The sequence below is a fragment of the Maylandia zebra genome, linkage group LG14, assembly GCF_041146795.1.
Source record: "Maylandia zebra isolate NMK-2024a linkage group LG14, Mzebra_GT3a, whole genome shotgun sequence".
Lineage (NCBI taxonomy): Eukaryota > Metazoa > Chordata > Actinopteri > Cichliformes > Cichlidae > Maylandia > Maylandia zebra.
The window spans coordinates 32135999-32157249 of record NC_135180.1 but is presented as its reverse complement, the minus strand read 5'-3'; the positions used below and the strand labels follow the sequence as shown (position 1 = coordinate 32157249).

General features: G+C 38.9%; 1 protein-coding gene across 1 annotated transcript in view; it reads right to left on the bottom strand.

The window, feature by feature from the left end:
• gbe1b (glucan (1,4-alpha-), branching enzyme 1b) overlaps positions 1 to 21251 on the bottom strand; it is a 98655-nt gene that overhangs the window by 65696 nt on the left and 11708 nt on the right. Inside the window, exons 2-7 of the mRNA XM_004560558.6 lie at positions 20015 to 20184; positions 13360 to 13475; positions 11011 to 11136; positions 9931 to 10066; positions 7012 to 7102; positions 4490 to 4699 (exon numbers count right to left, since the gene is read on the bottom strand). Of these exons, the coding sequence (XP_004560615.2) occupies positions 4490 to 4699; positions 7012 to 7102; positions 9931 to 10066; positions 11011 to 11136; positions 13360 to 13475; positions 20015 to 20184 (849 nt within the window). The remainder of the gene's footprint in view (positions 1 to 4489; positions 4700 to 7011; positions 7103 to 9930; positions 10067 to 11010; positions 11137 to 13359; positions 13476 to 20014; positions 20185 to 21251) is intronic.

The following is a 21251-nucleotide window of genomic DNA, read 5'->3' as shown; positions in this document are numbered from 1 at the left end:
TGTATCTTATCCTATCCAGTGACTCCATGAAGCACCTACTGGTAGCAATACAGGGAGTTCCAAGAAGCCAACTTGCACATCTACTGCTAAGCTGAACTCATTAGCCGAAGCTCACTAGAGGGGAAAAACTACTTTTCCCATTGCTGTGTGACCTGATGGGATAGGGGAAATAACTCATGGGTGTTAAATACTGAAATGAATGCATTTGGATTGAGTGACTGAGTTTTCAAGTGTGGGTTTAGTGATTGATCAGACAGTACCAAAACCCCAGCTACAGCACAAAGTTGGTCCAAGTAGGAGCATTCATGTTTTTACATAAGGGAAATAGAGTTTTTGTTGTTTCTTCTGTGATGGTTTCTGCTCCATTTCTTTCAAATAAAAGCATGCCAGTTACCACCAGGGTGATTCCTTGCTCCCCTAGATGTCTTTCCTTGGGTGTAGTTTTCTTATTCTAGAACTTCAAAATTTAAAGGGCATTTAGCTGGTAACAGCTGGAAACAGATTTTGTAGTGTCATCTCATGCTTGAGAGAAAATTGCATCATTTGTTGTGTATCTAGTTTTATTGGGCACACAGTGGAGGGTTACATGGATTCAGGTCTAATTATATAACTTGATCAGTGTCTTAGCATTATATTATACATCAAACAAACAAAAGAATGATATATGCATACATACACACACATGCACGCGTAGAATAATACTGTCAAAGTGAAAATAGTTAGTCCTCCCTTTCAACATGAACATCAACAGAGAGAAAAGCTAAAAAGCATTTTCAAAAGCCTAGCCCCAAGCCCATTTTTCATATCTTAAGAATTCACACAAAAATTGATGAAAAATTGATGCAAATGATCCTGAGAGAGGTTGGGGATATAGAATGGACCCACAGCAAGCTCTTCAGAACTCTCACTACTGATCTGCAAAAAGGCTTGGCTTCTTTGGCTGCCAACCCCCCTACAAGCACTCTACTTACCCGGTCACTGTGTCAAGGTGACTTTGACGTATTTAAAAAGGTTCATGAAGGAAACAGACACCGATGAATGATGTGGATGTCCCCAAATTAGTTTCTGTTCGACACATACCCATGCGTTTGGTGCAGCACACCTAGTACATTCACATACACCACATCTTGACAACTTATTGACCTATTATGCTACATTCCAGCTCCAAATTTGTATTCTATTAGAGCCGCTAATATAAAAACCCATATTTATCTTATTCTCTTTAAATTGGGGAGCCTCTTATTTTGTTAACTGAAACAAACCATTTTAGCTCTTGTCACGTTCAGGCCACCACCTTACCTTCTTTAACCTCCTAATACCCGAACTCTTTCATGGCATGCTTGAAATCTTTGCTATATGGGCTGATTGGGACCTGATGAATGTAAAAACATTTTTTTTACTGATTTTTGTTTTGGAGAAAAATGAGATCCACATTCAAGGACATTCGTTTTAAATTTTGATAGAACAGGCAGTATAATGTCCTCGTAAGTGGATATCAGGCACTTGTAGAGCAAAAATCTTGTATTTTGGTCTAGACAACCCAAAATGTGATGTCCACATATGTGGATGCCAGGTCCTAGGAGGTTAAGCTAACTGTCTTTTGATTGGCTAGCCCCCCCAAACAGCTAATGTGGGAAGCCAGTGGATGAGACCGCTGTGTTCTCATGCATGGCTGCGCATGTTTAATATGAGTGTCCACCAAGTAATTACATGAAAGAAAAGCCATAAAAAACTTTATTATGGGGCCATGAAGTGTAAGCATTCCCTGTAGGTTTTAAGAAAATCTGAGACATCAAAGGAAATTTTCAAGCAAAAGTTGGCTGTTTTTGCCTAAAGTCGAAAAAAAATGAAAGACAATTCTAAGAAGTAGACTACTGAAAGTTAAGAATGTTTTCCTTTAAAACAAATTAATAAACACAGCCAATATCAGAATGCTGATTATACAGCATAGACCTGAAAATATGGCAGGTGGATGGATGACATTACAGCATGAATGCTTAAATATTTTTTTGTACATTTATTATTTACTTGGTTCAATTTAGCAATTATTTAAAAATGGCTTAACAACCACCAGCATATGCATGTGTCCTTATAGTTTCAATGCAGCTCGCTTCTTGGATAGCCAAGTTTGTATTCAGCAACAGCAAACCCACTTCTAGCATTCCTAGAGCCTGGAACCAATGTTTGCAAAACCAGACATTCTTAATACCGAATGCAGACACATTTGACTCAGAGGCAACTCAAGTTAACAAATTGGATAGCAGGCATCTATCTAAACAGCATTCTCTCTGGACTGTGTTGAATGTTTTATGAGGAAAAGCTGAAGTGGAACACATACAACAAAAAAGGTGTTCTTTGATAAAGATGCACAAGTGGAAGCAAAGCAAAAAAGGCAGCAACAAGGAAAATGTGCATTTGCTCTGATAGCTTGTATCAGTCAGCTTCTGTCAACCTAATAAGAACATCATGGTCAGAATGTGATGGCTGATAGCAAGGCTGCTTGATTAAAAACAGACTGTGTATCCCACAAGGTTCACGGGTAGCCTCTGAGGTTCATTTCCTTCCAAAGAAAGTAACAGAAAGCTTGACACAAACGACGTGTCCAAACATCTTGCGAGAGGCAAAGAAGACAAATGAACTGGCTATGACATTGCAGAGCTCCTTTGGGCTTTTACAAATGACTCCTCATATGCCTCCCAGTTGTGGCATATGTCTGCACCATGTCTAATGAGTGCTTCTGATACGAGGAGGGTTCAATAACTAATGAAAGAAGAACCTTGTTCTCTTATTATAGCCCCCCTGCCTGACACTAAGCATTGTATAATGTATTGGAAAGTGGTGCACACTGACACACACTTATTAAAAGCGAGTTCAAAAAGGCATTTGATAGACTCAACAGTGCCTGTTCCTCTTTAATGTGTGCTGGGATCATTTTCAGGGTACAGAGGCAAGAGAGACACCCAATTAACAGGGCGAACAACAACACCAGTCGATAGTTTTGGTGTACATTGAGCACCAGCAGAGACAGAAAAAATAACCTGCCTATTTATGGCCTTTCATCTGTTTTCTAACACTTTTGTAATTAGTTGAAACTACGAACATCACCAAATCTCTGTTACACTGTGACGATCCTAGCTGAACAAATGTACAAAAAGGTAAAAAAAAAAAAAAAAAAAAGAAAAGAAAAGAAAATCAAGGCAAAAGGAGGAAACTTGAGTTTTCAGTTAACCACTCATTCACTACACTTCACCTATATATCAGTGCCTTACTTCACGGCCGTCTGGTTGAGCGATGTAATCTGCCATTTTTGAGAGCATGTCTTGGTTTTGACCTTCAACAAATCTTTCTGTACAAGGCAGTCTGAGAAACTGTAACAAGTGATATGGCAGGTTCCCATTTATCCTCATTCATCAATCTTTACACGTGTTTACATTTATATGTAGCTGATGCAGACAAAGTGTCTTTTCATCATAAGTTCAATGTCTAACAGTATGTAACATTCAAATCTCCACGGCAGGTACAGCATAATGGAGGAGTAGAAATAGCAGGGATGTGTTTGCTTTCAAATCACGCTAAAAAGATCTTGAAAAATATATAATGTCTAATCAGGACGATGTTAATCACAGTAAATTTAAATGGTATAAAGAACAAAAGTAAATTGGTTCTGTGGTTTTGGTTTATGGTTTTTAATATTACACAGCATGTCCATTTTTACTACTACTTTATATGAGTAAGTAATCACATTGTCATTTAGTTATATTGTGGAAACTCTTCAACACTTTTTTCCCCCCACCAATTGAAAATGACACTGTATCAAAGTGACTGAATAAACGTGAATTAACTATTACCTCTCAGTTTCAGACATTCACCAGCAAGTCTGTTAGGTACGCTTATTCAACTGTGTTTTAACACAAATGTCTAATTAGCCAATTACATGGCAGCAAGTCAGTGCATTTAGGGAGGGTCAGACAACCTGCTGAAGTTCAAACTGAGTATCAGGGGAGATTTGAGGGACTTTGACCGCAGCATGGCTGTCTGTGCCAGACAGCTTAGTATTTCAGAAACTGCTGATCTGCTGGGATTTTCCCACATAACCATCACTAGGGTTTACAGATAGTAATCTGAAATGATAAAAATTTTCCAGTGAGTTGTAGTTCTCTGGGGAAAAATGTGGTGTTAATGCAATAGGTTATAGGATAAGGGCTAGGAGAAAAGTCTGCAGGAGAACATTTCTGAATGCACAACACATCAAACCTTGGAGCAAATGCATTACAGCAGCAGAAGAGCACACCGGATACTACTCCTGTCAGCTAAGAACAGTAAACTGAGGCTACAATTCACACTGGCTCAACCAAGACTGGTCAATAGAAGACCAGAAAAAAGTTGTCTAATGAAACTTTATTTAATTGCTGAAACATTCAGATGACATGGTCAGAATTTGTCAAAAACCTGGATACTTATTAAAAAGTTATAAAAACTATACAAGTACCTGGAGTAGTTAAAGAGACGGCTGTCCCACAAGCTGTGCACCCCTCTGGGTGGAGAATGGAAGAAACATGAGTCGGATCCATCAAACCGATTTAAGCCATCTTCCGTGTTCTTGGACGCGTGGCTGTGAACGACATCCAGGAGCACCATAATCCCCATTGAATGAGCCACATCAATCAGCTGCTTCAGCTCATCTGGGGTCCCATAGCGGCTACAAATGAACACACACATTCAGATTCACATTAGGTTACTACACAAGCTTAACCCTGAAGTTTAGGTTGATTCAAAATTGCCACTCAATGAAAATCATCCAAGTTACAACTGGAATATGTCAGACTAACCTTTTTCCCCCCCTATAATTGGACCATTTTGAGCACATAACTAACAGCATGCACATATGCAAACACAAGCTTAAAAAAAATTCAAGGACCTAAATTACATATATTTTCTGAGTTGTTTCAATTTCCCTAACAATAAACCTGTCAAGCAGATCTTAACTCCCACTCAATGGTTTTATTCTTTCTAAAATTGCTGTCACATTGACAAAAGGCCCATTTAAGACTAAGTGCAAACCAACACTGAATTTATATTTTCATTAAAATGTTTGCAATTCAAATAATCACAACAGCATTGAGCAGTATATTATTGTACAAGCATAGCCGCTTTGTCTAAAGTGAGCTTTTGTCATTTGATAGATGTTTTTATATTAACCTTTTCTACAGGACATCTACAGTAAAGTCAGTGGAATTCTCAGGACACTGAAAAACACAACTGTATGTGTACGCATCCATAACCCACACCTTATATTATCCAATCTCTAACATCCCATCCTCCCAACAATCATCATATCAGCTTCCTTTAAAAATAAAAATAAAAATAGGACACATAGTGACAGGATTATCCTGCTTTCCGGTATTCAACCACTGAGGTTTTAAATGACACTAAGCGATCAATCAAGGGTGAAATTACAATATATATAACTATGCCCTACTCTGAGCAAGGAAGGAGGATCTCTGAAAGAAGATAAAGACTCAGACTAGTCCACCTTTATCTACGACTCTCCCCACTCTGTGGATTAACAGAAAATGTATTTACAGAGAGATTATTGCTGGTGTCAGACTTCCTAACCTTGATTTGAGGTGACTGAGTTGAGGAGAAAGTTGCTCACTCAGTTTGTTTTTGTGACACTCATTCAACCCTCAAAATAAAACATCAACAACTTTAAAACATTTTGCAGCCGCTTTAAAGATAAAATACATTCAGGTGGTAAAGTGTGATACTGGATACCTTAAAGCTGAAATCTTTTAGAGTCTGTCTTTCAGATATTTTACTGGTTCACAATTTTACTCCCAGTATGATTACACTTCCTCTTTCTTTTTAATTGACAAATATATTAGAAGAAGGACTTCTTATATATATATATATATATATTTGTCTATTCTTTTAATGCAGTAGTATTGCATTTGATATATACTCACTTTGGTTGTTTTTCTCCTTAAATCTGCTTTATGAAGGTAGCATGACAGAGATTTACTCCGATTACACAAACATTATGTAGGAGAAAGTAACGGAACATGGGTATTGATTTGTAAATAACTGGACATGATAATATTATACTACACTGTATTTCTAACCAACTAGGCAGCGGATTTATTTATCTTGGCAATACTTTCTTTGAAGATATAATTAATTTTGGGGTCAACTTGAAAGAGAGACAGTGTAATGTAAAATGTGCAAAAATTAGACCAGATTTTAAATAATATTTGGATGCAGACTACTGTATGATGTGATGTTTAGAATCCCCAAGACATTTTGTGAAAGTTTGACTCTATTTGACCCTGAAGAAGTGGTCAGAGGTCTAAAGTATTGTGAAATTTCAAACCCCAACATATCATTCCCTATAACATGACACTGCATCTACAGCTTTTATCAGAATTCCAGGCCAGCCGAGAGATATAATCTCTGCAGCGTGTCCTGGGGCTTCCTCCCGTTGGGACATCCCCAGAACACCTCAACCAGAAGGCACCAAGGAACATCCTTGTCAGATTCCAGAACCAACTCAACTGGCTCCTTTTGATGTGGAGGAGCAGCGACGGCTCTACTCGGAGCCCCTCCTGGATGTCCGAACCCCTTCCCCCATCTCTAAGGGAGAGGCCAGCCACCCTTCGGAGGAAACACATTTCCGCCGCTTGTAAATGCGATCTCGTTCTTTCGGTCACTACCAAAAGCCCGTGACCCGAGGGTAGGGATGTAGATCGACCAGTAAATTGAGAGCACTTTTACACTCAGCTCCTTCTTCACAACGACCGACTGGTACAGCGTCCGCATCACTGCAGCCGTAGCAGCAGTCCGACTGTCGATCTCCGGCTCCCTTCTCTATTAGAATTCCTTCAAACCTCAAGCTATCATGTTTATAGACAGAATGATGACACGCTACCAAAAACATAACCTCCTTGGCAGAGACAAGTACCTTGTACAAAATACAATATATATATATAAAACTAGTGAAATGATGGCATTTACCTGGAAGCAGCAAAGAAACTTGTAATCTGATATCCAAAGCTTGCATAGTAGGCATGCTCCATGATGGCCATCAGTTGAATACAGTTGTAACCTGGACCAAGAGAGGAGACACTGCAATTATCATATTACAAATTTCATCCCCATTTCATGCCTTAAAAAGCATATTATACCAGATTAAACAGCTAACCTTATCTAGCTGTTGTGAAACTATTAAAATATTCATCAAAACAAACATGTGTTTGGTGTGTATGGCAGTGGGATACACTGTGCTTATTTGTTCCTAAGTGTATTTGGATAGCTTAATTTCCCTGCAGTAACTAGAGGGGTTTTTAATTTTGCAAATCTTCATCTTCTTTTCTAATGATTAATTTTAATAAACCCCTGCTGTTCAGCTTGTATTTCAAACATCATTTAAAAATGCAAATAATTCTTATGATGTGTGGGTTGGTTGGCCACACAGAATAAGACACGCTTAGAAAAATTCTCTGAAACGTCTCTCTTTTTGTGTTTTGGCCACTATTTGGTACAGAAACAATCTGGAAATCTTTAAGAGTTGATACTATTTGACCTGTGTCAGTCACACTGTATGTATGAGCTCCAGGCATTTCCTTTTTGACACAAGCTCCAGTATCCTAAAGACAAGCTGTGGCAACAGGGAAACACTAGCTATCAGTCAGGAGGTCATATACCACAAAACGACCTACAAAAACTGCCTCTATGAATAAGAGAACAACAGGCTTTTAAACTGCCACTGAGGACTCTAGAGGGAGGCCCTGCGGTTTTCACTGTTGTATTGAACAGATTTATTTATATATATCTCTTTTCAGGCTAGAGAGAAAGGAAACAAAACTTTGCCTTCTGAAGGATTGTGACAAAGCGCTGGGGTGAGAGGAAGTTTCTTTTTTTTTTTATATATATATATATATATATATATATACTCTCTTTCAGTCAAGAAAATGAAATGGCAGGTAAAGTCACCGTCACTAGAGACTGTGGAGTTTAGCCTCCTGGAGAATCCTTATTGTATAGAACCCCTCAGTTGCTGCAGCAGTTACTCTGCCAGTTTCCTTATCCGCCAAACAAGATGACACAACCGAGAAAACGGACTGATCACATTTCTCTTGGTCTGCTGTGTCAGTTGTGTCTGTACTTTTAACGATGTCAGTGCAGCGTGGCGTTCCTGAATGCAAAATAACACCAACGCTCATAGGGGTAGAGAAGCAAAATGGGTACTTCTTTCATAAGGTTGCAGCAACGTTTGAACGCTACTCTTAGTTGAGATAACTTGAAAATTAACTACTTAAAAATTAGTGAAAAATATACATTTGCATGATGTTTTAGGTCATATACATAAGATCATAAGCAAAATATAGGGTTGCTCGGAGACTGCGTTTAATTTTTTTCTTTGTTGTCTTAGACCGAGTTCAAGTAGTTGCAGTGACCAACTTTCAATCGTAAGGCGATAGCACAAGTCAATTGGTGAAAGGCAACCTCTCTCCAGACACTTGCAACCTGACTGCAATCACTCTTAGACAGACTGACAACAGTTTGTAAATAATTGTTGTTTAATTTATAAAAGCAGAAATTGACAGCACGTTGCAATCAATCTGAGTCAGTCTGCACCAGTGAGTGCAGATGCATATCACTGCAATAACGACATGACAGGTTGTCAACATTGTCAATATTTCTTTGTAAAATCAAGGTTGCCAAGTGCCTGTGTCATTTTGCAGTTACATCCCCGTCCTGCAAAAACCACGTTACCATCTGAATAGAAATGTTTCAATTTTGGGCTCAAATCTTTGAGATTTTAGATGGACTAACTATGAGTAGCTAATATAAAATTATTTTCCATATAAATTTTTGTATATGTAGACAGAAACCAATTTACAACAGACCAAAGAAGATCAATTTTTGCTGATTTATCACAGTTAATCATGGTATTTTCACAGATAGGTGGCACTACTGACAGAGACTGACTCAGTCTTATTGCCGTTTTACTCCCATCTCGATGCACCAAAGTTGCTTTGCAGACAGAGACTGACTGAATGGTTAAATATCTGGTCCCTGACTTCGAAGAAACCTTCTCAAAGGCAATGAAAATGCAAGCTAATTATACACGGTGGGAATAATTTTGGACATACTATAGTCTCATGTGTGAATGTACCCCATTGGAATTATTTTTCCAGTTCAAGTAAATGCACATTACTTATTAGGTAAACCTGTGAGTTTTACATTGAATTAATCAGAAGCCCGAGGAATGAAACACACACACTTACACATACACTGTTAAAGAAAATCTGTCAGGGAAAAAATGCTTAGGGGCAGAGGCAGGCAGATAGCGTTTCTCTAGTATTGACTTTGTGAGTCATGAGTATGAAGAAAAAAAAAACCCAAGTTGTCATACTTAGAGCCACAACTGCTGTGCAGTTTGGCTTGTGCTGTGGAGCCCCTTTTACAGAACACGATCCACTGATCAGTGATCCCTTTAGGTCATACCAGTAAACAGGATGTTGACTTGCTGATGTGGTATCATCTAGACAGTGTGACAGGTCTGCCACAGAAAATACTGTTTCTGGTGGAACAGTGGTACTCACAGTTGAACGACATGTCTGCTATGTTATGGACTAGTGGTGACAGTTACTAAATAAATAGATATTAAAAACCCCTCAAATGTTTTGTTTCGCCCACGCTGTCGGCTCAGAATTGACATGTATGCAGGTATGTGACCTCTATACATTACTTTCTGTTCTTGGCTGGAGAACATACGAAATATTTTCGAGTTGAAAAGCTCTTACTGACTGTTAGAAGAATGGGATCACAGCATGATGGCTGCTGTAGACGTCTTACAGACTTAAAGAGCTGAAGGATCCGGCAAAGAATAATCTTGTAGAGCTAGGGTTTTTCCATCTCACATCTTACCCAAGTCTTTTATGCGAGGCAGCACATTGGTTGTGAAGTTGTTGTATGAGGCGATCTTCCCCTCTGGAGAGCCAATTCCCACATGAGACTCGTATATTCTCAGGCTCGTGGGCTTCCTGGGTCGAGGGTGGATATGCTGAAGAGGTAACCAAAACGTCATGCACAAAATCATAACAGAGTCTGGGGCTTTTTCCCCCCTTCTAGAAACTACATCTGTGGAGCGCTTATGATCCATAAAGACAAAGTGTGGGTTTTTGCACAAATATCTCATCGCCGAGATGAATAGCTGCACACACGTAAAACAATAAAAATATTTATGATTCATGCTAGCAGTGTTACACAACAGGAGAAGCATTTCTTTTTATACATAGTGCCCATTTCCTGATGGCTACCCACCAAGCCTTGTGAACACAGCATTTCAAGTACATGATTGAACTACTTGTAAATAAAACAAATATACTGCCAGTAAGAGGGCCCCTCTAATTAAAATGGTGCCAAATAACAAGTGATAAAGAAGGCAAGGTGGCCTTTAATAGCCTCTTAGTGTTTTGCTTGTTCACTCTTGGGCTAAGGACATCAAGTAGCATTGAGACACATTCAGCCTCACTCAAATCAGCAGCATCGAGCACCCACATTAAGAATGGCCACAACAGCTTTGCATATGAGAGGCAAAGCTGATTTACAATGACTGTTCCTCATTTCGAGAAGAAATGGTGAACGTAGAGGGTAGCACCACATAAACTGTGGTTTTAGTAACACAATATTCAATGATTAACATCATCTCAAAGCTTTTTTAAAAAAATAATCATAATAATTAAGGGGATGAGCTGTTTTAAAAAATGATAGACATTTAATTTTCATTTCCTGGCACTCACTATTTGTTACACTTAGTACTGCAACAAGACACTGGTCATCTCTGTACATAAAAAAAAAAAAAAAAAAGCAGCTCGAGCTCCAAAGCTGGTAGTAACTAATACAACATGGAAATGAAAAACACTGAATGTGCAGGTGGTTTTCATGCATCTATTTTTTCTTTTTTTTTAGGCAAAAGTCATTTTTAAAGGATATTTTGTAACTTACAAAGTAAGGCTGAGGGGGATCCCAGTGAACCCAGTCGTAGATGACGGCTTTCTCCTCCCTGGTCACATATTTTGCCCAAGGCGAGATCCGGTAAAGACGCTGTCCCTCCTTTGTGTGAACCACCACCTGGGAAAATAAGACAAATGAGTTTTACGTTACAGCAAGGGCACCTAAACAATGACAGGGCATTGAAGAAAAGAAAAAAATTGGGTGGGCATGACAGTCACTTTGCATAAGCGACATGGACATCTAATAAGCAGACAGATAACAGACACCACGATGCATGCTGAGGTGTCTACATTCTGGATTAAAAACCTACAGAAGGGGATGAAGGATATCTGTATGTAATCTAAAATGAAATGGAAAAGACAAAGCTACAGAGAAGTCAGGGGAAAAAAGTAGAAAGGATCAGCAAAGCACAGTCAGAGGCCTCAAAAGGTCTTCTTTGTTTGCTGCATGATGCAGCCCCTGGATGTATTTGATATTAAAGTCAGTATTTATTTACATCTGTTAGCCATGAAATGCTTACATCATAAAACTGTGCTGTTGCTCCCTATCCATTATAAAGAAAGATGGTGCAAACTGTTGATGAAAACTGCCTCTTTTCCAGAAAGCCAGTTCCTACTCTCCAATGCCAAATTCACAGCTTTAAAAGTGTTATGCATGGCTCTCTGGGAGCACTGCAGACATGGCACGATGTAGGGGACAGAAAGCCACAGTACAGTATGGACTAGAAAACTTGTTGCAGTAAATTTGGATTCAGTGGTGATTTATGCCGTTGTATTTTGAGGGGTGCAGCTCTTTAATTGGTTTTAACAAAGCCACAGACCCATGTTGAGAGGGGATTTGAGCCAGGGAGCAATTTAGAAAAATAGGAAATCTAAATCATTATCCTTTGCCTCTCATCTATTATGTCTGCAATTCGGGATTGGAAGGGGGTAAAATAAATATAGTTTGGAAATCTGACAAGTTACTTTGCCTCCATCAGTCAAATAAGAAAGGAGAAAGCCAGCGTGAGAGTTGGAAAAACCCACCAAGAAATCGATCCTGTAGTGTTTCCCACAGTATGTGTTCACCCTGTTTTGTCCCCTGCAGAAACAGGCATTATAACCCAACTAATTCTGGCTACTGTTGTGAAGTAATGACTGTTCCAATGCCACCTGCCTGTGAGCTGTTGGCCAGACTCCCCTCTGGGGTTTTTTCATTATGGCCAGGCCACCTGGGGTTAGCTGCCTGGCTCCCCTTATGACATGCTTCACAGTTTATAGGATTAGGAAAAGATAGTTGGATAAATGGACTGGCATAAAGCCTGACAGAGCAGTGGTCCTTCACACAAATTGGCCAGAATTAGGCACATTAAAGAAAAATCAGATGGCTGGTAAGGCTGAGGGGTGCATAAACAGGAAAAACAACTAAGAACTGGGCAATATACAAGTTAGGTGTGGACAGAAAAGCATTTTTGATCGGTTAGATAACGCTTCTGTTCGTTCTCTACGGTCTTGCATAGTTGCATCATAAATGGCCCATGGTAAATACTGTACCCACATAAGGACACTGCTTGTTTATGGAGACAAATTGGGCACTGAACAAAGGGGATGGAAGGGCAAGCTGCTCTACATGAGAGTGATTGGAGCTAGGCTTGTGCTTCCACGAGGGAGTGCTGTGGAACTAATTCTAAAGTGGGGCTCACAGCAAGACAGCTATTCATAGGCAGCGGGGGTGCACAACGGAAGGCCAGGTGCCAGCGTTTCCATCTGCTTCTTATCGTCCTTAGACTGACCTCCGCTGACAATGGGAGCCGGGCAGCCTGTCCAGGGCGCAGGAGTTTGCCAACGATGACCCGGTCCCAAGGAGAGTGCCGCGGCGATGCCATCCACTCCATGCCTGGCATCTCATTTCTGGGTTATTTCTCATCCACGCTGTTTGTTTGGGAGACAATGCATAATGGGAGGGTGCATTTTTGCATTTAACCCTGATGAATTATTTACTAGAGCTTAAAACCAATCACGTACACCCACTGTGGACTGTGTTTTGCGCCGAACAAACGGGGCACAACGTCCTGAGGGATACCCGCAACAGATGGGAGCAGAAATAAAAGCCATCAGTTGGGCTCCTCAGGTGTGTCTACTCTCCACTGTGCAGATTGTGTACATACAGTAATCTCCCTTCTGCACTGTGAGTATGACATGTTGTTGATGGCGACACGCCAGGTTTTCACTTGGTTCATAAGACACCACACATGACAGGGAATCTCCCACGAACATTATAGTGACAAGTCCCTGTGCCACTGAGGCAAGATGACACCTACTGAGAGTGTGAAAATAAGCATGAAGATGTTTTGTTCTCTACCTTGAGTTTAGAGTTATGATCCACAGCTGGAGAGTTGTCATGCTTGGGTGGAAGAATCAGTTCCCACTTGCCAAATTCTTTCTTCGTGTAGCGGTGGGAGAATTTGTCCCAGCCATCTATAGGAGAAACAGACAGCATTTACACACATCACTCTAATTGGTTTGCAATGTGGACACAAACATGAATTCTAATAAGCTGCAGCTGGAATAAAGAAAGTTGCATACAGTGGAAAGAAAATGTATATCTGTCTTTTTTTTGGATCTCTTTGGCTTCTTTTGCCATGAACTGGTCACAGACCTGTAGGAGTAGCTGGATTTTCTTCACATTAAATTATCTGATTCCTGGATTTTTAAATGAACAAGTTTGAAAAACATGTCACAATTTTGTATGTGTCATTTGTTCCAGTGTAAAGAATTCGTTTTCAGTCTCAAATTGTTTATTTGTATAACATTAGAAGTCTTAGGAAGCTAAAAATGCATCATATTAGAGGTTAGCTTTTTTGGGAAAAAATACATTTTTTCAAATGATTGGGGAAAGTAAAAACAAGGCAAAAAGATAGTACTGTGCAAAAGTCTTGACCAACTTTTCACACACACACACACACACACACACACACACACACACACACACACACACACACACACACACACACACACACACACACACACACACACACACACACACACACACTGAGCCAGCCTTTCTTGGAATCTTTTTCTTGTAATTTTTATTCTTCAGTCCCAAAACGTTGATGGGTATTTAGTTTTTTTTTAACTTAACATTTAACTATGAATCATTCAGGCCTTTTCTTTTTAAAGCACCAAACTCAACTAAAGGGATGAACAAGCATTGTGTCTGCAGACAACTTAGCAAAGAGCCAAATTTAAATATATCTTTAGACACTTTGATACTAGCTGCCTGTCTTGAAAAGACATCAGTTGTTGTGATTTCTTTAGGTGAATCTTTGAAAAACTCCAAAGATACCACAGTTTGACGTGCATAAAACAGAATTTTCGCACCAACATGGTGATTTCCAAAGAGCTGTTAGCTGTAAACATGGCATCTCTCTGGGTGGTTGCCTTGTGTCACGTTAAAAAAATATGAGCAAACAAGATGCACTTCATTTCTTGCACTCCATTTGTCTTGACAATACTTTTTAAAGATATAAAGCATTTCAGGATTAACTTAAAAGAAAGGCAGACGTGAAATATAAGAGGAGATCAGAGGTTAAATGGAACATGTTTGGATGCAAACTATAATGCGAATCCCCATACAACAGTATAATTTCCTAAGCGTCACCAATACCAACAAAGGCAGCAGAATGTAGAGCATAGTTTTAAAGATAAAAGGCCTTTTATGAAAGTTTGACCTTATTTGAGCCTGAAGAAGAGGTTAGAGGTCCAAAGTAATGTGACATTAAGAATTCCAACACGTCATAGTTTCACATATAGCATTATTATCACTTTTACCTCAAGATCATTCTATTGACCTTGAGGACAGGTCAAACGTCAAATGTGACACATTTAATCTGTATACGGTACTTTGCATTGGTTGATAACGCATACCATTATTTGTAAGACTCATAGTTTCTAATTATAAGGTTATAAGCTTTATTCAACCAATAAATCGTTCAAAAATTTTCAGGCCCTCCTGTTTACAGACAGAAAAAAAATGACACCCACACATGCACATACAACCAAAAACAAGAAAAGCAGAGGGCAACACAAGAAGTGGCAGGCCTAAAATCCTATCTATGACTGGTGAGCAATATCTGAAAGTCATATCCTTACAAAATAGGATAAAACACAGCAAAGACCTGACACAAAAAACCAGAGAGATGCAAGTGGCCTTTCAACTGATCCATCATCACAAATAGTCTCAGTGGAAGAGTGGCTGTCAAGAAGCCATTCTTAGGGAAACCCAGAGAAGAGGCTGAAGTGGGACAAATTACACAAGAACTGGACTTGACTGGAAATGTGAACTTTTTGCTTCAAATTGTGGTCAATGAACAATGACACCACACACACAGGCAACACGAAAGTGGAGCCGAACAGAGACACCAACAGACATGAGATGGCCTCAACTACTGAAGCAGTGTGGGATCCTCTTGATGGAGAACAGAACAAAAGGAAGCCAACATCCAAAGAAGGAGCTGGTGTAGTGAGTTCCTGAAGACTCCTTAAAGAAATGACAAGAAAGCTTGCCTAAGAAAGCTCAGCCTGTGCTGAAGAATAAAAGTGGTCAAACCAAATATTGATTTTCAAGCTTGTTAGAATTGTACGACCTCTGGTTTTGCATTACATACTAAATTTCCATGTATATTTGCATAATATTTCAATAATCTGCTGTACCCATTTCCCCTTTTCCTTAAAAATGTGAAGAAATGAGGGGTGGCTCTTTGGGATGGTATTGCAATTTGAGTACTGGACACTTCAGTAGCCAAATAGTAAACATACTGTACACACATATCAAATTATTTTCGCTGCATGTTATACCGCTATCTCGCTTCCATTTTGCTTGTGGTCTTTTTAAAATTATTATTGTTATTATCGCTTTTGTGAAAACAGCATCTTATAGCAGACTTTTCATTCTACAGAAGAAAGACACTGAAAATCCATGTGTCCTATATGTCTGTGCTTTATTTAACCACTAGGAGGCACAATGAGAAATTTTAGTCAGACCACAGGGTGTTTCATTAATTTTAATAGTAAATATAACAATTAGCAGTTTCAGTCTTCCTTATTACTGCAGTGTGTTGCCACTTTGCCTTGTGCTAACAACAGCTTGTAGTTGTAGTCATCACTGTGGCTTTTGTTCCATTTCAATATCCCCCCCTGTGGTCCAAACACCACTTTATTTCTCTGACTTGTACAATCTGTCTTTGCACAATTTATCCCCCCCACTCCCACCCCGCCCTCCAAACTCTCTTACATAATTCCTCGTTGTGCTTTTTTTTCCCTCCTCCCTCCCTTTTTTGTTTTGTTTTTTTTCCCCAGCACTGTTCTCCAGTATCTTGTGACTTTTGCGACACCGAGTAAAAGCAGCAGGCTCAGTCCACTTCACTGCTCACTGAATTTTATCTCTGAGACAACAACAAAAAGGCATATTCATAATGTGCCGATTCCACACTCACAACTGCCACTGACTGAGGAACACATTAGGACACAAAACATTTATTGAAAAGTGACCACCTCGGCATGTCATTTTAGGATGTTTTATTCTGTAAACCCACATCTTCTTGTTATTCATGAGCAATAACAGTTGCAGGATAGAGAACAAATCAAAAGAGATGCTCGAGAAGTGACCGGATACTGCAGCAACACTTTCCACAGGGAGGCCAAGTCATATTTTTTTAACAATTTATTTATCTCGCTTTTCTTAAACTCCTCTGAAAAAAAACAAAACAAAAAAAAACAGTGCATTATGCACCCAACCTGCACCATATTCATGACTAGGGCTACTGGGGTGTTTCCACATTTACTATGAAACTGAAATCAAATAATATAACTGAGCCGTGTCAAAATGTAATCTCTCACAGAATTGAATGTTGGAATTGGGCTGCTGCCCAAGGTCCTGGGAAGATAATTAAAGAAGGAAACGGAACAGAGGAACTATGGAAAGAGGGGGTGGCAGAGACAGAACTAAGTAGTAGAGCAGGGCGATATGACCAAAAATATTTATCGCGATATACATTTGAAAATTTGTGATAATGATATAACTGACGATATAATTGACACTAGACAAAATACTTTACAACTCCACAATTATATTCGTTAAAAAAAAAAAAAAACATCAATGTATTTTCACTTAAACAAGCAGCTGTTTTTTTTCTGCATTAAAGTTGTATAAAAACGTAACAGTGCGAATGTAAATTCCTTGCTGACAGTTTAACCAAAAGGCATTTCCAGTGGAAATTGGCCGACACATCCTCAGCATAACCATGTACAGGGAGTGCAGAATTATTAGGCAAATGAGTATTTTGTCCACATCATCCTCTTCATGCATGTTGTCTTACTCCAAGCTGTATAGGCTCGAAAGCCTACTACCAATTAAGCATATTAGGTGATGTGCGTCTCTGTAATGAGAAGGGGTGTGGTCTAATGACTGGACTGATGAAATGAGAGTGAGTCTTGATGGGCCAGATGGATGGGCCCGTGGCTGGATTGGTAAAGGGCAGAGAGCTCCAGTCCGACTCAGACGCCAGCAAGGTGGAGGTGGAGTACTGGTTTGGGCTGGTATCATCAAAGATGAACTTGTGGGGCCTTTCCGGGTTGAGGATTGAGTCAAGCTCAACTCCCAGTCCTACTGCCAGTTTCTGGAAGACACCTTCTTCAAGCAGTGGTACAGGAAGAAGTCTGCATCCTTCAAGAAAAACATGATTTTCATGCAGGACAATGCTCCATCACACGCGTCCAAGTACTCCACAGCGTGGCTGGCAAGAAAGGGTATAAAAGAAGAAAAACTAATGACATGGCCTCCTTGTTCACCTGATCTGAACCCCATTGAGAACCTGTGGTCCATCATCAAATGTGAGATTTACAAGGAGGGAAAACAGTACACCTCTCTGAACAGTGTCTGGGAGGCTGTGGTTGCTGCTGCACGCAATGTTGATGGTGAACAGATCAAAACACTGACAGGATCCATGGATGGCAGGCTTTTGAGTGTCCTTGCAAAGAAAGGTGGCTATATTGGTCGCTGATTTGTTTTTGTTTTGTTTTTGAATGTCAGAAGTGTATATTTGTGAATGTGGAGATGTTATATTGGTGTCACTGGTAAAAATAAATAATTGAAATGGGTATATATTTGTTTTTTGTTAAGTTGCCTAATAATTATGCACAGTAATAGTCACCTGCACACACAGATATCCCCCTAAAATAGCTAAAACTTAAAACAAACTAAAAACTACTTCCAAGAACATTCAGCTTTGATATTAATGAGTTATTTGGGTTCATTGAGAACATGGTTGTTGTTCAATAATAAAATTATTCCTCAAAAATACAACTTGCCTAATAATTCTGCACTCCCTGTATAATATCCACAAAACTTAAAAAGAGGTTATACACACTAGGGCTGCCACAAACGATTATTTTGATAGTCGACTAGTCACCGATTATTTATGCGATTAGTCGACTAATCAGATCATCATCCACTGGACGTAAAACTACAGCTTATTGCACCAGCAGCATCTGCTCTTATATAACTATCATTAGCTTACAGCTTTAAGCTTTTAAGGTGCTAACTAAAAATAAAGACAAGATGATAGTTTATTAAATTTTAATGAAATTTGCAGATTGTTTTGGTGAAGTTTAATAAACTCCTTGCTATCTAAAATATAACAGGACAACGGAGTATATTCTCCAGCATCTCACACTTCTGATAATCAGCTGTCTGCTTGACGTTTATTCAGCTGTGTAAAAACTACAACTTTAATCTCAGACAAACCGATTTACTCAGGAACAAATAAAATACAAAAAAAAAAAAAAAAAAGCCAGGTAATATTATGTTGAAGCACAGTACGTATCACTCTGCGAGGCTCCTGCCTACGATAGCCGTAATGCTCCGACAATCCATCAAGCGGTGCGGCTTCGTAGCTTAGCAAAGTCGTACTAAAACATTTGACAGATTTTCGAGCGCCGTGTACCACATAAAATCGTTTCAAGGTCAGTAAACACAACCAGAATTCATACATAAGGCACACGGGATTATAAGGGGCACTGTCGATTTTCAGAAAAATCAAAGGATTGATTGGGGGAGAGACAGGGACCAATAATAATAATATTACTAATAATAAAAATAATGGTTGTGAAAAACACTTGAGAGACGAGAGCTTGTCTCAGTCAATCATCTTAAGGATGATACAACGAAACAATGTTGCTCTATTTTCCCACTACATCCATTAACTAAAAATAAAATCCGAAAGTCCATTAAATTACTTCCAAAGTTGGGACCAGAGGGAATAGAGATTTCAGTGCAAACACAGAGGTTGCACTCTCAACAACTTTGCAAGCGATGATGAAATAACTAGCTGCTAAAATATTAACAAACACTCCCAACATTCAAAAGCTACCCTTCAGTATGCAAGTTTATCCTGTGTAATCAATATCTTCCACATTTCCAACTCCCATGTCGGCTGTTCAAAAGTGATGATACTGTTGAAACACGGCACACTGTGTTTTCTTAATTTCTTGCCCTTTTGTGTTCAGGAGCGCAAAAATGTCAAATTTTTTATTTAATGCACTATGGAGACATGCAACCTTTCGCTCTGCACTGAAATCTCTTCTCTTTTGGGGGGAGGGGGTGTCAAACTGTTTATGCAGCTTCAAATTAATTTGCATTTTCTGTATTTTAATGTTATTTAGAAAATGATTGCTACTGTAGAAATTTACCAGCTTCACCTATGTTTTTTATTTTAAGGATAATGAGGATTTCTGCTGGGAGTAAAGCAGATTCCCCAGCACACATGAAGCACTGAAAAAGAAATAGCATTAAAGTGACAGTGACAACTTTCCACCTTAAGGGTGTCCACATCCACATTGTGTCAAGAATTATACACAGCAAGAAAGTTCACTAAGCTTAAAGGAAACAAACTCTGATATCACATGCACAGCACCCTGGTGTCACAGACAGAACAGACGGTTCTTCTCAAGCTACTTACTGAAGTCGCCTGTAAGGAAGAGGGCTTCTGCAGCTGGAGCCCATTCTTTAAAATACAGGCTGTTGTCAGGCCTTCGCTGCACACCGAAGGTATTATAACTGCGTGTGAACTGGTCAAAGCCTCCCTCAGCCTCTTCCAGCAGGAAAAGTTGCTTCTGTAGCAACTCATACCTTCAAAGCACAGAGAACACATAAAAACATGCATGAATGAAAGTCCTCCAGTTAATGTACCATTTGATGATTATATCTGATATTATACAGTATATTATGCTGAATAGATTTCAGGAATTCTGCACAGAATAACTTGCAACTGATTTTTCCTCCCATTGCATCAAGCTGTCTCCTCTGCTTCTACTTCAGCGGGCATGTTCCCTTTTTTTCTCCACACTAACTTTCTCTGGATCGAATCAGCTGTGGATTTATAATAAATCTGAGGTTAATTCTTTAAAAACTTACCCATTTATCTCATTTGGGTTTTCTTTTAAAAGATTTTTCATTTTTATTAATGTTTAATCTCTGTAAGTGGAAGAATTACCGTTGTGTAACTTTTAAAATATGCAATAAAATCATTCTTGCGAAATTCATCACTGTGCAGTTATTATTTTTTATTTAACTGTGTATTCGTGTATATATTTATCTAATTATTTTTTTAGCTAGCTGTGTAACTGTGCACTAACCATGAGTAGCTCTCCTAATTTCTGCTAATTGTATTTTGAAAGGTACCATACAAAGGCTTTCTATTTCATTCTAGTGTCATAATTTACATATAAATAAAAACAAAACAAACAGAATATCATATATTATTTTATAAACATTTTCCAAGTTATATAAAGTAAAAGATCATTTGAAATTACATTGATTCAATTATTTACTTGTAAGTAGAGCAACACAAGAGCAAGGGCATGTAAACACACACAAAAAAAATCATCGCTAAGCACCAAATTATAAAATCAAAATCATACATAATTTCCTTAGGGATTGATAAAGTGTTCTGATTCTGATTCAGGTATGAGAAAATGAAGTCCCTCTGCTGTACTCTGTCGATGTTCAAAAATTCTTCTAAAAACAATCACAGTCAGAAGGTTTCACCATTCATTTGTGTTGCTCTACGCTAGATCATACATCATAACTGTTAAAACATTCTCTTATGCACTTCATGCATGTATCGATATGCATATGAAAGTCATCCATAGAAGATATATTTGGGGGAGGGACCCAAAAAACAAGCACATTCAGCG